The sequence below is a fragment of the Bos taurus genome, chromosome 19, assembly GCF_002263795.3.
Source record: "Bos taurus isolate L1 Dominette 01449 registration number 42190680 breed Hereford chromosome 19, ARS-UCD2.0, whole genome shotgun sequence".
In the NCBI taxonomy this organism is placed as follows: domain Eukaryota; kingdom Metazoa; phylum Chordata; class Mammalia; order Artiodactyla; family Bovidae; genus Bos; species Bos taurus.
The window spans coordinates 30380257-30402137 of NC_037346.1; the positions used below are offsets into that span (position 1 = coordinate 30380257).

The 21881-nt window shown below is 41.9% G+C and overlaps 1 protein-coding gene across 9 annotated transcripts in view; it reads left to right on the forward strand.

Annotated features, from left to right (window-relative positions):
• Positions 1–21881, forward strand: part of DNAH9 (dynein axonemal heavy chain 9) — a 290463-nt gene that overhangs the window by 51664 nt on the left and 216918 nt on the right. For all 9 annotated transcript variants that reach the window (XR_009491586.1, XR_009491587.1, XM_024980551.2 and 6 more), the window contains 5 exon segments: positions 3348–3483; positions 6781–6977; positions 7075–7499; positions 17058–17280; positions 18086–18252. Coding sequence is in view for 7 of the 9 variants with exons in the window: in XM_024980551.2 (XP_024836319.1) it covers positions 3348–3483; positions 6781–6977; positions 7075–7499; positions 17058–17280; positions 18086–18252 (1148 nt within the window). In the remaining 2 variants the exon portion in view is untranslated.

Below are 21881 nucleotides of genomic sequence, written 5' to 3' on the forward strand. Positions count from 1 at the left end.
CGGAAGTCATTTCATAATCTTCTATCCTTCAAACTTTATGAGGAGAAGCCAGCAAAATGTGTATCTTTGTCCCTTTATATGTAATGTATTGCTTTTCTCAGGTTACTTTCAATAGATTCTAAATGGATTTTTTAAAAATAAATTCTTTGTGTTTTTTTCATTTAACCATGATGTGCAGAAATAAGTTTTCTTTGTATTCAGGCTGCTTGAAGTTTGTGATATTTTTATCTGTTTTTCACCAAGTTTGACAAGTTTTTAATCAAATTATAACATTCTCATCTACTAATTCCAACATCTATTTTATTTTCTGAGTCTTTTTTAATGTGAAAGAAGTTTATTTTTTTCTCATAAAATAAGTCTAAGAAATAAACATCCCAGGATTGGTATGACAGTTATTTTCTAAGTCTGTTTTTACTGATTATTTTCTCTCTTGGTTAAATGTCACATTTTCCTGCTTCTCAGCATGTCTAGTAATTTTTTATTATGTTCTAGACATGTTGGATGCCACTTTGTAATCTGGGTGTTATATTTCCCTTAAAGAATTGGTGGTTTTGTTTCAGTAGGCAGTTAGCTCACTAGTGGTCAGCTTGATCCTGTTGAAGCCTTATTTTAAGCTTCCTTGGGGAGAATCTAAAGAAGCCTTACTCTAGAATAGAGCTCTAATCCTAAAGCATTGCATTTCTGGGGTCTCAACTGAAGTCCTGGGTTATCTGTTATCTTTTCATTATTTCTGATAAAACACTAACATTTTCCGGCACTATATGACCTTCACAAACCCATTCAACTTAGAGTCTCCAGTAACTGTTCTCTGCCTAGCCTTGCAGAATCTTGCCCTAAATACATACAGCTTAATGCTCAGTCAGAGACCCAAGAGGACTCAGCAGCCTCAGCAAATCCCAATTTCTGTCTTTTTCTGTCCAGCAGGAAGGGTGCTCTAATTGACATCCACTTCTCTATGCCATGCTTTGGAAAGTGCCTCCAGGTAGAAAGTCAAGTGGTTGTGAGGCTCACCTTGAATTTTCCTTTCTCTTAGAGATCATATCCCAATACTATTATCCAGTTACCCAAATAATTATTTCTTGTATCCAGTTCTATAGTTGTTTGTAGCAGAAGGTAAAGTCTGATCTCATTCTTCTGTCTTAGCTAGTATCAGAAACTTGAGCTATTTCTTCCTGGTTTGTAGAAAATTCCAACATGTTTGCTCCTTGTACCATAGTAGACTTGATGTAGGAAGGTACAGTTAGCCATCTTGATATGGTGACATATCAAGATATAGAACAGCTCTACAAGGCAGTTATAACAACTATGAGTTTTTAACTGTAGAAGCAAACAGACGTGAGCATGTTAGTAAGACCTAAGAACAAGCCTGCATTGTCACTGTGCTGTCATTTGCAGATGATGGACTCCCACTAAATCTTTAAACTTCTTAGGAAGCAAAGGGGTAGGTAATGCATTTTAGAAAATTTTAGAGTTTTGACATTTAAAAGCAGAAAAATGAGATTTACAATCTGGCAGTGTTTCCTAAAGGGGTAAGTGTGAGTCACCTAGAAAATTTACTTTTGCAAAGTGGTAGCCACTTTCTTTGAAGATATAAGATAAATGGAAAGTTGCTGTAAAAAAGGCTGAATAATGAAAATGATGGTGAGTAAATGGGACACCTAGACTTGCCATACTGCCAGGTCGGAGACTGTACCATGTAAAAAGAAGGAGAGAGAGCCTGTGTGTTTGTTTCTGTGTGTGCGTTTTCCAAGTCAGTATGATAAAAGTTTTTACTTAAATGCCAACAATACTCTCCAACTCATTTCTCTTTCTATTTATTTTATTGAAGTATGATTGATTTACAATGTGGTAGTTTCTGCTTACAGCAGGGTGATTCAGTTATATGTACACATTCTGTTTCATACTCTTTTCCATTATGGTTTATTACAGGATACTGAGTAAGTTCCCTGTGCTGTACAGTGGGACCTGTTGCTCATCCATCCTGTATGTGATAGTTTGCACCTGCTAACCCTGAACTCCGATTCATCCTTCCCCCACCCACTGCCCCTTGGCACACACACATATCTCTTCTCTGTGTCTGTGAGTCTGTTTCTGTTTGGTAGATAAGTTCGTTTGTGTCATGTTTTAGGTTCCACATATAAGTGATGTCATATGGTATTTGTCTTTCTCTTTCTGACTTATTTCACTTAGTATGATAATCTCTAGGCTCATCCATGTTGCTGCAAATGGCATGATTTCATTCTTTTTTATGACTGAGTAGTATTCCATTATAAATATGCACCACATCTTCTTTATCTATTCATCTATCAATGGACATGTAGGTTGCTTCCTGTCTTGGCTATTGTGAATAGTGGTGCTATGAACATCGAGGTGCCTGGATCATTTCGAATTAGAGCTTTGTCTGGATATATATCCAGGGGTGGGATTCACTCCAGTTTATTTCTCCTTAGAAAGAAATATTTCTCCTTTTCTAGGAAATGCTTTACTTGCTTGAACCTAGATTTCTTATGTCTTGAACTGTAATGCTCTTTACCTTTAGTATTCATTCTTCTGCCCACCCTGCCTTCTGCTCTGATGCAGTTTCCTCTGCAATGTCAGTCAGCATCTATGAGGCACGCGCTGCATCCGTCAGCATCCCTCCTGAGAAGCTGGCCTGACCCCATCCTCCTTTCTCAGGGAGAGGTTGCAACATCGTATTTCCATCATGGATTAACTTTGTGTTCCTTTCAAGCAAGGGTTACACGCATTAGATAGGAATGGATCTGATACACATATACAGGCATCTCTCATTTCATTGTGCTTAGCTTTATTGTGCTTCACAGATACTGCATTTTTTTTTTCAATTGATGGTTTATTGCAACCTTGCAATGAGAAAAGTCTAGCCACGCAATTTTTCTCTTGTCAAATTTTTGGCAATTCTTACAATATTTCAAACTTTTTCATTATCATCATACTTTGTATCTGTGATCTTAGATACTATTGTGAAAAGATAATGATTTCCTGAAGGCTCAGGTGATAGGTAGCATTTTTTAGCAATAAAGTATTTTTAATTAAGATATGAATATTCTTTTTGTAGACATAATATTGCACACTTAATAGAGTAAAGTATAGTGTAAACATAACTGGGAAACCAAAAACTTTGTGTGACTGACTTTATTGCAATATTGGCTTTATTACAGTGGACTGGAGCCAAACCTGCAGTATAGCCAAGGTCTGCCTATAATAGAAGACTCTTCACAACAGGGCAGTTTTTCTCTGTGTGTTGTCCTCATTCCCATTCATGATGATAAGAGCAGTCCTTGCATATTATTAAACATGGTTTATATCTGCTCTTCTTTGTTTTGTAGGAAAACCTGGGTCTTTTTTCAGCAGATTCAACTTCTGATATCTGGAAAACGTATGTTAACTACATTGATGATATGTTGCTGGATGGATTCTTTCTTGCCATTGAGTGTTCCCTCAAGTACCTCCTGGAAAATACTGGTATTTAGTGGCTTATGGATGTGGGTTATTACTGGGAAGATAACAGCCATAGCATCTGTTGAGTTACAGTGAAGTGCCATTGAGTGCTCGGTGACTTTTCCCAAAAGGTGTGAACACTTTGTGAAGTGTACACAGTAAAATAGAAAAGGCATTGTGTGTCTGTAATTGTTTAAAGGTAAAACACTTCTCCCTCTCCAAAACCCAGATGACAAACCAGGCTCTAACACAGTGAAACCCGTAGCCAGGGTGAAAACACAAAAGCCGATTTACTCTAGGGAACTCCCTGGAAGTCAGTAGCTAACACTTTGCACTTCCAGCGTTGGGGGGCATGGGCTTGATCCCTGGTTGGGGAACTGAGACCCACACACCTTATGGCATGGCCAAAATAAATAAATAAATTTCATGGTTTAAGCCAAATGTACTCTATCTCCGTGGCCTTTTGAGAACACAGGGAGTTTGTAGCAGCTGGCTTATGTAGAAGAAACAGATGTTTTTCTGTGTAAAAAAAAAGAGAGACAAGAAGCTGGGGATGAGATAGCTTTCAGAAGGGAAAGGTATATTAAGGAGGCAGCGGGCATTCTTTGAAGCTGTTAAAAGATAGCTAAGGGCTTCAAATTTATGGTTGATACACAGGGCCAAAGATTTTATAGTAAAGGCTAACCTTGGTTAGTAAATGATGGGATGGAAAGGGGAGAAGAGTTCAAAAATAAAGTTGAATTAAACCTTTCACATTCTGGTAGATTCTGACATGCTCAGCAAGACTGAAGGAAGAGGTGAGGATGAGGCTAGATGAGAGCTTAAGGCACTGAGTAGAACCCAAGTTAAATGCAGAGTTAGAATAGGTGGGCTGAGACCAGATCTGGGTATCCAGCCCCTGTAAGAAGCTGATGATGCAGAGAGGAGCAAGGCCAGCGCTGGGGTAACTCCACCCTATGGTCCTGGTAGGCGAAGTGACTGAGGTCAGAGGCAAGGTCTCTGCTTTCACAGTATAAGGAGACACAGAAGCAGGAAATGGGCTCAGGCCTAGTCAACAAGGTGGGAGATCACCTTCTAGAACCTCGGGCAGTGAACACAGGTGCCGAGACTGGGGAGCTGGTTCCTAGGGACCAGTGCCAATGGTGCTCATCTTAGTGAACTGACCCAACCTCGTCTGATAGTGGAGCTCGGAGACTCGCCACTCAGCTCTCCTCTAGAAGTTCTAGGAAGATGCTGCAGCCACACTTGAGTGCAGGCACTGCACGGGGGACTTGCCCCGGCTCAGTGTCTGTCCAGCCTTCCGGATCTGGGCTGTCTGATGTGTCACGTGTCCTCCTCTCATGGGAAGGAGAGCCAGGGAGCAAGAGGGTGAGGACAGGGGATGGTAGCCAAAGTCATCTTCCCTCCGTGGAAGTAGGAGGAAGGGAACCCACGCCCTCCACAATGTATCGGCAGTTAAGGGGCAGGAGCTGGCCTTAGGAGCCACCTGAGGTATGGTTGAAATGAAAAGGCGCTGGTTATCAAGGGGAGGTGAAGGAGCCTGAAGAGAACGGCCTCTAAGAGGAAAGCCACCGTGACCCTTCACCATAGCCCAGCTGGACAACTTCAGTCACCTGGTCCACCTTACTGTCTCCACCTCTCACACTTGGCCAAACCAGTACCATTTCCATGGCTTGGTCTGGCTTCCCAGCCACCTCTCAGAATCCAGACCTTGCCTGAGTTAACTGCTACCCACTCCGTCTGGAAACATTCTTCCTCTTCTCAACTCTTAAAGAGATTCACTTGTGCCAAGGATGTGGAACCACCAGGCCATCCAGTTTGCACGGTAATTGTGTTGGTATTGCATCTGACATAGGGATTATGGTTTCCTGTGGAGTTTCCCAGGTGGTGCTAGTGGTCAAGAACCCGCTTGCCAAGCAGGAGACGTAACAGATGCGAGTTCAATCCCTGGATCAGGAAGATCCCCTGGAGGAGGGCGTGGCAACCCACTCCGGTATTCTTGCCTGGAGAATCCCGTAGACAGAGCAGCCTGGTGGGCTACAGTTCATAGGGTGACAAAGAGATACAGCTGAAGCGACTCAGCACACACAGGCCTCGCCTTCTGCAAAGGTCCAAACTCTGTGGACTGTATTTCTCTCTAAATAGATCTACTTCTTGAGAAGAGGGAGGCTCATGAGGGAGGGGAGATATAATTATATATAATTTATATATATATATATAATTATGACTGATTTGTGTTGTTGTACGGCAGAAGCCAACACAGCATTGTAAAATGATTATCCTCCAATTAAAAAATTAAAGAAATAAATCCACTTCTTACCTAAAATATATATGTATAAGAAAATAAGTGGTTATTAATAAGAGTCTAAGCATTTATCTTGTAATTGGAACATCTTATTCCATATTATATTTTGATTTAAATTTAGCAAGGCAGTTTAGTCTAGCAAGTAATCAGGAATTTGTTAATTATTTATACTGTTTTTAAAAATTTTATCACTACAGGACTACAGAATTAAAACAAGTCCTATTTTTACAGAAAAGGAGCAGATGGGGAGGGATTGTGACTGCCCTTTTTTTCCAAGCCTACACGACCTTGGACAAGCACACCCTTGTTCCCCTAGTGGCTGCCGATGGAGTTGCCTGGTTTGTGCTCAGGATGATGTCCGCCGCTTCCAAGAAACTGGCTTTGCAAAACCAACACCTTCTCAACCAGAGGCCGTATTGCCCCACGGGAAGCTTTGAGAATGTGGAAGCGTTCTGACTTGGGTTGATCAGTCACAGGACGTGCTCTCTAAGGACAAGGAGAGTAAATGCCCTGCCATGCTCTGATGCCGGAGCTCCAGTATTTTAGCCACCTGATGTGAAGAGCCAACTCATTGGAAAAGACCTTGATGTGGGAAAGATCGAGAGCAGGAGGAGAAGGGGACGACAGAGGATGAGATGGTTGGATGGCATCGTCGACTCAGTGAACATGAATTTGAGCAAACTTCAGGAGACAGTAGAGGACAGGGGAGCCTGGGGTGCTGCAGTCCATGGGGTCACAGAGTGGGACATGACTGAGCAACTTAACAACAGCAGCAGTTCCAGGACAGCCACGCACAGGGAACTGGCCTTCAGAATGCCAGCGGTCAGTCCCCGTGTTGATCAACGCTGCAGGACTGCCACCTTCACCTTTTCTGGGGTTTTAGCAAAGTTTATATTTCTATTTGCTCAGACCGGAACAGCAGCTCTAAAGGAAAGAAACGCTCGGAGTGCTTTCAAATCAGTGTTGCATTTTTGCCACTTACCCACTGTCTCCTGTTTGTTTTCTTTGTATTTCAGAAGGTAAGGCAGGACTCACCCCGATATTTGAAGCCCAGCTGAGCTTAGCCATCCCAGAACTGGTTTTCCGTCCGTCACTGGAGCCTGGCGTGAAGGGCGGCTTCTACGACCTGGTGGAGGGTCTCGTCACCAGCATCTTCAGCATGGCGTCCTTGGTGCCCCGGCTTTCTCCTGAGAGTGGCTCTCCCCACTATCAGGTACTGGCTCTGCGAGCATCTCCCCCGCCCTCCCACCAGCCTGGAGGCCCCTGTGAAATGCTAATGTTACCCATCCACTGCCATCTTGCTCCCCCAGGGGGACTTGGAGGCCAGGGCTGACCTGGCGGGCCTGCGGGCCGAACTGATGGGGCGGGTGCAGGCCATGATGGCCCTCTGTGGCGACTACCGCAGCACCCTCAGCCAGTACTCCTGCCTCTACACGGAGGACCGGAAGGAGGCTCTGGGCCAGTTTCTGTTGTACGGCCGCGTGCTCACAGCCGAGGAGGTGGAAGCCCACGCCGAGGACGGCATCCCAGAGAATCCTCCCCTCCTGCATCAGTTCAGGGCGCAGATCGACTCCTACGAGAAGCTCCATGACGATGTGTGCAAGCTGGAGCCTGTCCGGGTCTTTGACAGCTGGATGAAGATCGATGTGCGGCCCTTTAAAGCATCTCTGCTAAATATAATAAAAAAGTGGAGCCTCATGTTCAAACAGCATCTCGTGGACCATGTCACTCACAGGTAACAGGATCCTTCTAGCTTTCCTTCCAGCTTCCTGGGCTGTCGGGAACACCATGTTTTCAATCGATTTGACATTTCCCCCCATAGGTTCACTGGTTAAATGAAAAGTTAGAACAGCTAGATGGAGGTTCCAAGCTTTTGGACACCAGCAGTAACTTTAGTCCTGTCCTCTCGTTTGTCCATCAGACCTGGCCTCTTCCTGTTTTGTTTTCTCTCCGGCGCCCAGTGTCCAAAAGGCGCTCAGTACGCAGTAAATACTGTTCGAGACGATAATAGCCGGTCAACCCTCCCTGCGCAACTCTGGCTGCGAAATCTCTTTAAGCCTGAGAAGCAGAGGGTGTCTAATGGGCCTCTTAGATTTTATTTCTCCCATTTACTCCTTGTCTTAGATTATCCAGCTGTGCAGCATGGAAGTCCCTAAACCTACATGCCCCTGATGCATTTTTTTTCCTTATAATTTTATTTATTTATGGCAGTGCTGGGTCTTCATTTCTGTACGGGGTTTTTCTCTAGTTGCAGAGAGTGGGGGCTGCTCTCTGGCTGCATATGAGGGCTTCTCACTGCAGTGGCTTCTCTTGTTGCAGACCATGGGCTCTAGGGTGTGCAGGCGTTAGTAGCTTTGGCTCTGGGGCTTGGTACATCTGGGTGATGAGCTGCTTCACCCCATGCAGGGTGGGGTGGGCACACGGAGAGGGATCCAGCCAGTGATGGTTTAGGTCGAACCCCATCAGAGAGCCCCTGTAATTGCCCAGGTAGACACCATCAGGGTTGAGCATGGGTGTGACCTTGAAGACCAGGTGCTCCCACAGAACATGAGCAATAGAGTGCTGGCTTATGAGGAAGTCAGTGATCCCCTGACAGACAAATGAAGAGGGTGTTTCTCCTGGGTGGACTTGTCCTGTGATGAATACTACCTTCTGCTCCCTCCCAAACATTGTCCTTCTCGGAACTCTGGCTGTGCATCTGACTGGATCTGAAACTCTGCCTGTTCCTCCGTGGACTTGGACCCTCTCCCAACTCCACCAGCCCAGCACTAGACTCTCAAAGCCTACCGCTGGGCCTAAAGGTAGATGAGATAACACTTGCCCTTCAGTGTGGCCTCCAGACTCTTCCACCCCGTTCTCTCTCAAAATCACCATCTCCACTGAGTTCTTCCAGACGGTACTGACTGCCACCTGTCTTGGCTGCAGTCACTGGCCAAGCTCTTAGTCATGCCTCCCCTTCGTTGTCCGGCTCAGTCTCCCTCTCCCATCCTTCTGCTGATAATCATGCTCAGTGACTCAGCATCCACAGGGTGTCTTCATCACACCTGCCTCTTGTTTTCTCGACCTCTCTCTCCAATGCCTTTCCCTCCCCACCCTTCTGTTCTGTGCTGTGCTCTCGGTGGAGTGGAGGGAAAGGTGAGCAAATTCATGCTTCCCCTTCAAACTCTCAGGATGAAGCGTTCTGTCCCCTGACCACCACCTGGTGTCTTTCCAGCTCTCCTACTTGGCAGCGCTGCTGTGCAGAGTTCTTCAGACCCATCAGTTCCCAATCCACTGTTCCCGACACTTGATCAGGACAGCTCAGTGTTTATCACCCGTGCTCCCCAGCCCTGTCCCCACCTTGTAAAACCCCGACTGTCTGAACTCAGCACTCCACGTCTGTACCCGAGCAATTCATCCTGATGAAGGAAAAACACGCCAGTATTCTGACCAATCTCAGGTTAAATTTATGAACATAAACTTCAAGCAAGCCCTGAACATTTTCACGTATGCTTCCTGACTCCTCCAGATGCTTTTTTTTCCTCTCTTGCCTTAAGCCTCAAGTATCTTCTCTGCCCTTTTAGCCTCGCCTCTCATTTCCCTGGAAAATGAGAACCAATCACCAGAGATCTAACTCAGCTTTTCACCAATAAATCTACCAACCTACCTGCATTTGAAGCCGTACGTTCAACTACCTCTTCTTTTACAGTGAATGAGCTGCTTTTCGAACTGTAGCCTCCTCCTTATCTACTTGAAGACTGACCTCCTTAAACACTGCCTTCATTCATTCTCCCCATCATGCAAATATATTGTCTTATCTGGCCTCTTAAAAAAAAAAAAAAGAAGAAAGAAAGGAACACAGTCCCAGGAGTGCTCCGCTATGGCACCCTTTCTGTGCACCCTACTTCACAGCACAGTTCCTCAAAAGGTGTCTCTATACTTGATCCCTGAACTCTTTTTGTCTTCCATCCTCTCTCTTCAAGAAGTTTTATTATAAAATGTAATATACATAAGATTTAGAGAAAAATATTAAATACTCAGATTTTCCTTATCCAGTGAAGAAACAGGACATTAGCTATATTTTAATATTCCCTTATGGAAGGACTTGTACGCATTGCTGTATTTAAAATGGATAACCAGTAAGGACCTACTGTGTAGGAACTCTGCTCAATGTTATGTGGCAGCCTGGATGGGAGGGGAGTTTGAGGAAGAATGGATACATGTATACGTGCAGCTGAGCCCCTTTGTTGTTCACTGAAGCGATCACAGCATTATCAGTTGACTATAGTGTGTGTTAGTCGCTCGGTCGCATCCGACTATTTGTGACCCCATGGACTGTAGCCTGTCAGGCTCCTCTGTCCATGGGATTCTACAGGCAAGAATACTGGAGTGGGTTGCCATTTCCTATGCTCCAATACAAAATTAAAAGTATTAAAAAAAATAAAATATAAGTTTTAAACAGTGTGAAAAATAAAATTCCCTTATGGACTCTTCCCTGATTAAATCCCTCTTCCTCCCTGCCAGTTGTTAGCCCTGCCCTAAATGTAACCTAATTCTTTTTTCATGACACATATATGCATATATATGTATATATATTTGTACACACAGACACACATATATTGAGATTTGCATTTTAAGGCTATAAAAATGAAACAACATTGTATGACTGTATATCTCTCTGTGTCCTGTCTCTCTCACTCAGCCTTGATGCTTGAGATTCATCCATGTTGAGAGCGTAGCAGTGGTTCCTTCATTTTCACTGCTACAGAGTATCGAATCATCTGAATATGCCACAGTTTATCTATCCATGCAGTGGTTGACATGGCTGGTTCAGATGGTTTCATCCCAACAGGATTTCGATGAGTTCTCGTCTACAGATATCGCAGTGTACTCAAGCCAACATCCCTCTAGGGTGTGTGCCTGAGAGTGGAATTGCCGGATCAGTGCGTGTGATGCCCGCTGTCTACCAGGTGCCTCAGCCATGTGTGAAGGTGCCTGCAGCCCCACACCCTTGGCACCTTTTGATACAAACTATTTAGTGCTGGCCCTTCTGGTGGGAGCTTAGTGGTATCTCATAGTGATAAATATCTTACATTACTCTATGAATAAAGTAGCTCATCTTTCTGTGTTTTGGGATGAGTCATTATGTTTCCTCTTTGGTTATTCATAGCCCTTGACCATTTTTTATTGGACTATATCTTTTCCTTTTTTATATTGGAAGTAACACATATTTTAATTCTTTGGTAGTTGTATATATTGCAGATTTAGTCTCCCATTTTGCAGCCTGTCTTCCCTCTGCATTTATGGTATATTTTGATGAAGGGTTCATTTTTATGTAACCAGATGTGTTCATCTCTTCCCATGTTGTCGTCTTTTCTCTTGTTAAATCAACCCTTTCTTGTCCTGAGATCCTAGTGATACTCTCCTGTGCTGCTGCTGCTGCTAAGTCGCTTCAGTCGTGTCTGACTCTGTGCAACCCCATAGACGGCAGCTCACCAGGCTCCCCAGCCCCTGGGATTCTCCAGGCAAGAACACTGGAGTGGGTTGCCATTTCCTTCTCCAATGCATGAAAGTGAAAGTGAAGTCACTCAGACTCTTCGCAACCCTATGGACTACAGCCTACCAGGCTCCTCTGTCCATGGGATTTTCCAGGCAAGAGTACTGGAGTGGGGGTGCATCGCCTTCTCCGATACTCTCCTATATCCTTACCTAAAAGTTTTACTTTTTGTGTTAAGTAGCTCTTTGTCTGTCCCTGCCTTAATATGAAACTGTCCTAATTATCATAGCTCTGTAATAAATCTTAGCTTCTCAGGTGGCTCAGTGGCAAAGAATCTGCCTGCCAATGCAGGAGATTCGGGTTTGATCCCTGGGTCAGGAAGATCCCCTGGAGAAGGAAATGGTAACCCACTCCAGTATTCTTGACTGGGAAATCCCATGGATGGAGGAGCCTGGAAGGCTATAGTCCATGGGGTGGAAAAGAGTCAGATACCACTTAGCGACTGAACTACAACAATAAATCTAGACATCTGGCAGTGGAGTCCCCACCTTTTTCAGTTTCATTAGGGATGTCTCAACTTGGCCCTTACTATTTTACATACATTAAAAATCAGTTTGTAGAAGAAAAGATTCCATTGAGATTTCGATTATATTTGCTGTGACTGTAGATCATTTTGAGTAGAATTTTCTTCTTTATAGTACTGAGTATTCCTAAGAACATATTATCTCACCATTTATCTTCTTTAATGTCTCTCAATGAAATTTTATAATCATTACCTTTAAAAGTATTTTCACATCTTAAGATTTATTCCTTAATATTTTATTTTTTGTTTCCTAGTATAAATCATATTTTCCACAGAAATGAATTGATTTTTGTATATTGATTTTGTATCAAGCAGCTCTACTAAGTAGCTTGTTAATTCTAATAATTTATCTGTGTACTCTTTGGGATTTGCCATGTACATAATCATCATCTACAAATTTATGGAAATTTTATTTTTTCCTTCCCTTTTGTTTTTAATGTATTTATCACTATTTATCTGATCACCCTGATTAGGATTGTCAGTATAATATCGGATCAAGTGATAATAAGTCCTTGTCTTGTTCCTGTTCTTAAAGGGGATGCTTTCAACATTTCATTACATGGTATAATATTCTGTGAGGTTTTTTTTATGGATTCTCTTTATCTGATTAAAGATGTAAACTTCTAGTCCTAATTTGTTAAGAGGATTTAGCATAAATGGTTGTAACATTTTCTCGAGTGCCTTTTCTAACTCCATTAACATAATTCTGGTTTTTTTCCCCTCAGTATGTTAAAGTTGTGAATATATTTTTTGGTTTCTAATACTGAACCAATCTATCGTTACTAAGATAAGCCAAACACAACATATTGTCTTTTTCAATATATCCATTGGTTGGTTTTGTTTGCAGATATTTTATATAGCACTGACATGTCTGTGTTTGCTGAAACTGGCTTTCAGTTTTTCCTTTCTATATTGTCTTTGATCTTGCTCCATGGTTTTGCTAGCTTCCTAAAATGTGTTAGGAAGTAATCCTTCTTGTTTATTCTCTGTAAGAGTTGGTGTAAGATTGAAATTCGCTAATCCTTGAAAGTTTGATTTAAATCTCCTAGTGAACCATCTGGCTTGGTGTTTTCTTTGTGGCAGGATTGTTACCTGTGATTTTTCTAATGTTTATAGAAATATTAAGTTCTATTCCTAAGTCATATTTTTCTAGGGTTGTATCCATTTCATGTAAATCTTCATATTATTGTCATGAAATTTGTATTATTCTCTTACCTGTTTATGTATTAGGGATGCTCCTCTTTAGATTTCTATTCATTTCTATTGTGCTTTCTGGCTTCTTAATTAATCTTCCAAGTGATTTACAAAGAGTTACCTAATGAACCCATTGCTCTTACTTACTACAATTTGATTTTTATTTTGATAAGTTTTTCTTATGTGTTTATTATTTCCTTCTACTTTCTTTGGGTTTATTTTCTGTCCTTTGACTAACTTAAGATGTGTGCTTTGCTTATTCATCTTGAGTCTTCATCTTTTTTCATGTAACACTTAAAGTTATAAATTCCCTTCTAAGTACAATTTTATCTACATCTCACAGGTCTTAGTATGTAGATTTTCTTTATAATAAAGCTCTAAACATTTTTAATATCCATTAAGATGTGCTTATACTTTTTTAATCTTAAAACATGGATTCTTTTAGTTACATTTCTGTTATTAATTTCTAACAATTTCATTGCAGTCAGATAAAGTGATATACTTAATAGAAAGCTTCTGAAATTTGTTGAATTTGGTCAGTTTTTATCAATATTCTGTGTACATTTTAAAAGAATATGTATTCTAGAACTGTTGGGTGTAATGTTCCGTGCATACTTATTGGATCAAACTTGTTCTCTTCAAATCCACTACAAACTCACTGCCATTTTTTTGGTCTGGTTAATTTATCAATTACTGAGATAACTGTTAAAAATCTCCACTTTGATGGTAGAGTGTCAACTGCTTGTACTTCTGCCTCTTTGTGTCTCATTTATTTTATGTTATATGATCATACAGAGCTTGACTTTTTTATCTTCCTGGAAAATTGAATATTTTTAGTCACACATTAAAAATCTTTTATCACTAGCTATATTTCTTGTGTTAAAGTGTGTTTTGTCTTGGGTATTAATAAAACGAAACCAGTTTCCTTTGAATGACATTTGCCTGGTGTCTCTTACCTTACCCTCTGGCTTTCGATCTTTCTGTGCCTTTGTATTAGAGGAGATCTTCATAATTGGCATGGAACTGAATGTTTTATCTACCTTAATATCTTTCTTTTAACTGGAGGGTTTTCCTCATTAGTGTCTATTATGCTGTATTTAAATTCATTTGTACCATTTTATTGTGAGCTTTTGTTCTTTTTATTTTTCTTTCTTGCCTGCTTTTGGATTGAAATTTTTTTCATGTTTTCTTTTCTTTTTCCTTTTTTCCTATTCCATTTTCCCCCTTCTGCTAATTTGGATGTTGTGCTATCTAAGTCTTCTGTTCCAATAGTTAACCATAGCTATTCGTAAAAACATTCTTAAAAGAAATAAACTAATCAGTACCGTTACTCTTTTCACAACCAGTACAAGGACTTCAGAATAGCTTGATCTCTCCTGTTTATCCATCAAATTATATCCTATAATTCTAGGTAATTTCAGTTGTACTCCATTACTTATCTAAATTCCACAAATTATACTTTATTTTTATACACTCACTGTTTATTTAAAAATTTACCAACATCTTTGCTCATTCCATCTTCCTACATTACTGACTTGCTCTCTGAAGTACAGCCATCAGAAGGCTCATTAAAAGGTTCTTTTGGTGAAACTCTCATTCTTTCTTTGTCTGAAAATGCATGTATTTTGCCTTCATTCTTTAAAAAAAAATCAATTTGTGGGAGAGAGAATTCTAGGATAACATATTTTCTGTAAATTTATTGAAAATATTATTCCATTGTGTCCTGGGTTCATTTTTGGTCTTGCATGGTCAGCCACCAGCCTAGACTTTTTTTTTTTAAGTAAAATTCTGTCTTTGCTCTTCAGCTAATTTAAATATTTTCTTTTTCATTTTTGGTAATCTGCAGTTTCATACTGAAGTACTTATGCAGGGTTTTTAAAAAATATTAATTTCACCTTGAGTTGGTTGGGCTTCCTTGGTATTATATTCGGTGTCTTTCATTAATTCTAGGAAATTCTCAGTCAGGATCTCCTCAAAGATTGCTTCTTGCCCATTCTCTCTATTAATATCCGTTTGGCCTTCTTATTGCACTTTTAAATATCCCCCATGTCTTTGAACAATTTTCAAAGTTTTCATTTTTTTTTTGTCTTTCTTCACTGCAGTTGAATAACTTCTCCACTTTTTTCAAACAGCAGTCCGATTCTCTCTTTTAGTTTTGTCTGAATCTCCTGTTTAATCCATTCATTGAGCTTTAAATTTTCATTATACTTACCGGTTTAGATCTTATATTGGTTATTTTGCAGTTTTGCTTACTCATTTTAATACCCTCTCATTCTTTGCTCAAATTCATTTTTAAAAATTATTCATTTTTCAAGTTTCAGAATACATTTACTAGATTCGTGGTAAGGAGTCTACCTGCCAATGCAGGAGATGCAAGAGACATGGGTTTGATCCCTGGGTTGAAAAGATACCCTGGAGTAGGAAATGGCAACCCACTTCAGTATTCTTGCCTGGAGAAACCCCATGGCCAGAGGAGACTAGTGGGCTCCAGTCAATAGGGTCGCAAGGAGTCAGTCTATGACTTATTGATTAAACAACAACAAGATCTTAAGATAACTTTTGATTTGTCAATGAATAATGGTTTGTTTCTTCTTGCCATAGATCAGAGTTAACATAAAAGCCTATGTAAAATTATGTGCTTCTTTCTCCTGTAATTGTCCACTAACATAACATGATGTGATCATTTTTGCATTGCTAGAACACATATTAAAAGCTTCTCTTCATGAAATAATGCCATCATAGGCCATAATTTTCATGTTATCTGCTTCAGTAAGTTTTGTCACTTCTTGAATCCATCAATCAATACGAAGGTCCACATGTTATCTCAGATTCTGGGCATATTTGAAAAGCCACTGAAATTGTTTCCATTCCTGACCCTGAGACAATGCTGAATTTATGCTTGAACTTAAAAGGCAGGTTGGGGCTGGGGTAAGGGTATGGTGACCTGTGGAGAATGTAAGAGTTTATCTAGGCTTCTGAAGGGCAATTCCTAAAGAAATCATTTCTGTACTGACTGATACATTATGCTTAAAAGGAAGAAATTGTTTTTCTTGGTCAATCTAGAATAGATACTGAGAAATAGCAGGAAAAGCACTTGTTCCTGGTACGTGGGTGAGAAACAATAAAGCAATCACCTAAATAAGAACTCTTTTGTCCTTTGACATATCAAATGTCACTATTTATATTATGCACCCGAATTGCAATATCTAAAATCTTCAGAGGTTTAATACAGCCGTTTCTGCTGGTTCCCACTCATGGTGACCTCTTTCCTTGGGCATAATGTAGCTTTCAGTTATAAAATCATGTTCCTTGGAGCTTTGTCCTTTGAGGACTGGATTCTTGCTTCATTCCTCCAGAAAGGATGTTCGTTTTTTAATTAAATCATGAGTCCCATCTAACTTTCACAATAACCAGTGAGAAAGAAGTGATCTTTCTAATCTTACAGATAAAGAATCTGAGGCTCAGAGATATTAAATGACTTGGCCACACATCTAGTAAGTGTCAAAATCAAACCCAAGTATGTATGATCCTATAGGCCATACTATTTATTTTCCACTTTTTAAAAAATAATTTCAGATTCACAAAATAATTTGTAATACATTCGCTGTGAGATTATTTCACTTTGAAATGATTTCACTCTGAAATAATTTCAGACTTACCAAAAAAGCTGTAAAAGCAGTACAAAGACTTCTTTTTTACCTTCACTCTACTTTCCAAAGATGTTACCTCGGTAACATTCAAGGTAACCATAGTATAGTCATTAACACTAGGAAGTTAGTATTGATGTAGAAGGTGTAACTAGTTTGCAGTTATTCGCATTTCACCAGTTGTCGCAATAATTCTCCTTGTCTCCTGCGTCTCCTCCATCATGGAAGGCTCAGTCTTTGTCCTCTGTGACCTTGACACAACTGAAGAGGGTTGTATCTCATCATCAGGCTATGGAGAGCTTTCCATAATAATAGCTATTATGTTGGGGAAATATAAATTCTTTTGAGGAGTGGAAGGGGAATGGCCGCTCACATTCTGTTTGTTCTCCGTAGCTTGGCCGACCTTGAAGCATTTATTAAAAACCGCGAGAATGGCTTGCTCAAGAAAGTCGAAAAAGGAGATTTCCAAGGACTGGTTGAGATCATGGGGCACCTGATGGCTCTTAAAGAACGACAGAGCAGCACCGATGATATGTTTGAGCCTTTAAAGCAAACGATTGAATTGCTGAAGACCTATGGACAAGAATTGCCGGAAACAGTGTTTGAGCAGCTGGAGGTCAGTGCAAAGTCTATGTTTTCTAATAAAGGAAATAGAGGGAAAGTATGGGGGTTTCAAAGTGAGATGAACACGGTGAAGTCAATGAAAAACAGGGCTTATGAGAACTCAAGATCCATGTTTTGGAAGTAAATGTGTACCACTTTCTTAACACTCACTAAATATGAAACACTTTAACACTGGAGAAATATGCGAAAACTGATGTGGATGAAGTGTGTGTGGTCTTTTTCCAGAGTTAGGGATGAGCCAAATTTTGATTCAGAGAGGGGGAAAAAAAGGAGGTTTGAGGAATGTTATGATGATCTAAGAGGAAATGTGGGGCATCCAAGAAAATAACCAGGCACTGCTGGAAAATACAGAAGAGGGTAAGGCTTCCTGAGGCTTCCTGGGTGACTCAGGAGTAAAGGATCTGCCTGCAGTGCAGGAGATGCAGGTTCACTCCCTGGGTCAGGAAGATCCCCTGGAGGAGGAAATGGCAACTCCCTCCCCCTCCAGTATTCTTGCCTGGAAAAGCCCGTGGAAATAGGAGCCTAGTGGGCTGTAGTCCATGGGCTCTCAAAGAGGCAGACATGACTCGGCAACTAAACAACGACAACTAAGTTTACTGAGGAGAAGTCGAGAGCGAGGAGGATTGTGCTGGGTCAGAAGCAGGTGACCGTCGGGAGAGCGGGCAGCCGGGGAGCCCCGTCAAGGAAGGGGGCCGTTGTAGACAATGGCAAACAGTACTACCACGTTTGTGGGCCAGAGACTAAGATGTCTGAACGTGTCCAGCCTCGGGTCTGACCACGCCAGGTCTCCTTGGCAGGAGCTGCCCGAGAAGTGGAACAACATTAAAAAGACGGCGGTTACCGTGAGGCAGCAGGTGGCCCCCCTGCAGGCAAATGAAGTGACCCTCCTGCGCCAGCGGTGCACGGCCTTCGAGGCGGAGCAGCAGGCCTTCTGGGAGCGATTCCGTAGAGAAGCGCCCTTCAGGTATGGACCCAGGTCGCCACCACGGCCCCCTGTCCTGGAAACGCAGCAGCATCTTAAGTCACGGGTGGCCTCCCCATGGAGCCTGTGTATTTTCTTAACAGAAGACTGGTTACTCTTCCTCCCTCCCGTTTAGGTCCGCTGGTTAGACCCGGTGCTCCTGTTCACAGAGTCCTGTTGTGGCCCGTGTGGGATGAACAAAGGCTGTACAAATACTTAAAAAAATATATCTAGAAGCTTCTATGTCTCCAGGTCTATAAAGGGATTGTGTGCGGTAAAATTACTCATCTTTTACTAAACTGTTAGTATTCTGATTTCTCCCAGACTCCTATTCACTGAGGGAATTTGAAAATAATTTGGGGGGACTTACGTAGTGGTCCACTGGTTAAGACTCCACACTTTCAATGCAAGAGGGGTGGGTTCAATCCGTGATCAGGGAATTAAGATCCCACATGCTGCACAGTGCGGCCAAAAAAAAAAAAAAAAGAATTTAAAAATAATTTTGGAAGGCATTTCAGTAGCCTAACGGCAGGATGCAAGGTGACAGATTTACTTTAAGGTGTCCTTTCTCTGCTTAGCAGTTAGTGCTCAGACTGCCCCCTGCTGTGGTCAGGGATCTTTACATAAACAAAGAAGGGTGGGGTAGACACCGCAACACCATTCACCATTCACGTGGGCCCGCGTGCACACACACAGTCCTTCTTTCAGGGGCTCCCTCCCCTTGTAGGGAAGCCTACGGGGTCTGCTCCTGGTCTGCTGCTCAGCGTCAGACGCTCCAGCCAGGGGCCAGTTCTGGTGGCCCTGTGTCTACTGACAGGCTAGCTGAAGCGGACCCTCTCCCCTCAGTCCAACTCCAGAGTTTGCTTTCTGTTTCCCCAGCTGGGCTTCCTGCTGCATCTCCTCTCTGTAGTTTTGTGTAGACATGCCTGGAAGTCTCCAGACTGAAACACGCCATGTGTAAGGAACCAGGAAGCTTTTTATTTTCAGATTACTTACAGAAATATGACCTTAGGTGATACATGCTAAAGTGACCAATGAAGCAAGGAAAGAAAATCCCACAACTTTATCAGGAGTTAAGGCGACATAATGGTTAAGCACACGGACCCTGGATTTAGCAAGCCCTCTTAGCAAGCCCACTACTCACTTGCTGCATCAGGGAAGTCACTTACTCCAGGGCTGTCACTCCGTGCTGTGTGTCGTCATCTGTAAAGTGGGGGTATTAATAGTATCCACCTCGGAAGGCTGTTGATAGGATTAAGTAACACATCTTCACAAGCTTTTAGCACAAGACCCAGCACCCTGGTAACCAGCCATCTTGGTTTACCTGGCCCTGTTTTTGGTTTTGGCACCAAAAGTCATACATCTAGGGAAGCCCCTCTATGTCAGGCAGACTGAGACCCTTGGTCATCCTACCTGGCACACAGTAAGGGCCTAACTCTTTTTATTATTCATCATCAAACATATATGAAGCAGCTGGTCTCCAAAGCATCATACCTGGGGCTAGACAGAATGAGATGAGTGTGTCAAGAGACAGGGAAAGGGACTTCTCTGGCGGTCCAGTGGTTAAGACTCCATGCTTCCAGTGCAGGGAGCATGGGTTTGATCCCTGGTCAGGGGACTAAGATCCCACATGCTTTGCAGCCAAAAAAATTTTTTAAATTAAAAAAAAAAAATGAAGTACAGAACTTGAAAAGCCTCATACAGATTTATTTTTAAAAAAGAAGACAAGAGAAAGGAAAAATGCATAAACTGTATTTAGGCTAAATGTACAACATACCACTCTAAAGCATTAAAACCACCTGGGAGATTTTAAAACTTCCACTGTCCAGCCTCTCCTGCAGACCAACTAAATCAGACACTGGGGATTAGACCGGGCATCAGTAGTTTTTAATGTTCCCTAGGTGACTCTGATGTGCAGCCAAGTTAGAGACAGCCACCCTAAGGGAAGAAACTGGGCCCCTTTTAAGCAATCACACCAGGGCGCATAACTCCAGATGACTCTGCATCCCTTTAGATTCACAGCAGTCCACAACCTTTTTGGCACCGGGGACTGATTTCTTGGAAGACAGTTTTTCCGCAGACCGGAGCTGGGGAGAATGGTTTCGGGATGGTTCAAGCACATTACCTGTATTACTTTATTTCCAATCTAATGCCATCAGTGACCTGATAAGAGGTACTAGTCCCCAGTCCGGATGTTGGGGACCCCTGCTTTTAGAATAAGCACCTTGGGAGCTATGCCCTTGTTCCGAAGAAGCATCTATTGTGCAAAAACATTTGTGGAACTCCTTTGGGGACTATTCCTTCCAATTCTGAAGCACATCCCTTTGACTCTCCTTTGGATGTGCAATTGAGCACAGGATCAAAGCTGGTAAGGCAGGCGGGATGTGAAGCTGGGTATTTCTGGGCAGTGCTGACAGTATCCACACTAGGGCAGCAGCCGTGAAGGTAATGACACTGATATCTTTACATCATCTGTCTCTTTTTTAAAAAATTTCAAGAAAGGAATTCCAAATATGTGTGGTGAGATATCTTTCCAAACAGGCTCCCAAGACTGCCTGAACAGAGCAGCACTCTTTTTGCTGCTGTGTTTCTGTGTGTCTGTCGGAAACCTTGATCTCCCCTTCCTAGTTATATCACACTTGTGTATTGATCAGCTCTTGTTTTTTTTTAATGTGATAGCTGCTTTGGTTTTTCTTTCTTTGCATTTGTATCTGTCTGCTGGCTATGAGGATATTACTACCCTTAACCGAGTCTTTCAAATTCACATTTTTTTTTAAATTGGAGGACAGTTGTGTTACAATATTGTGTTGGCTTCTGCCATACAACAGCATGAATCAGCCCCAAGTACACATATGGCCCCTTCCTCCTGAACCTTCCCCCACCCCCAACCCCATCCTACCCTCTAGATTGTCACAGAGCACTGAGTTGAGCTCCGGGTGCTGTACAGCAGCTCCCCACTGGCTATCTATATTATACATGGTGATGTATGTACGTCAGTGCTACTCTCTCAGGTCATCCCACCCTCTCCTTCCCCTGCTGTGTCCAAAGTCTGTTCTGTATGTCTGCATCCCTACTCCTGCCCTGCCAATAGGTTAGTGAGTACCATTTTTTCTAGATTCCGTTTATATGTGTTAATATACAAAATTTGTTTTTCTCTTTCTGACTTCCATCACTCTGTATAACAGACTCTAGGTTTATCCACCTCACTAGAATTGATTCAAATACATTCATTTTTATGGCTCAGTAATATTCCATTATATATCTGTGTGTATATATATATGCCACAATATCTTTATCCATTCATCTGCTGATGGACATCTAGGTTGCTTCCATGTCCTGGCTATTGTAAATGGTGCTGCTATGAATATTGGGATACATGTGTCTTTTTTAATTATGGTCGTTTGTTTTTCTGGTATTGAGCTGCATAAGCTGCTTGTATACCAAATTCACATCTGTTAATTTAACATGCAGATGAATCTTTGCAAGAGACTTCTTTGAAAAGAACTGCTCAGAGCAGTGCAGAAAGTCAAACATGACTGCAATCTTGATGTATTCCTCTTCTTGTCAAGAAGACTATCAAGACTAGAGCAGAATCATGGATTTATTACTGAGGGCAATCTTTGTGGGTGTCA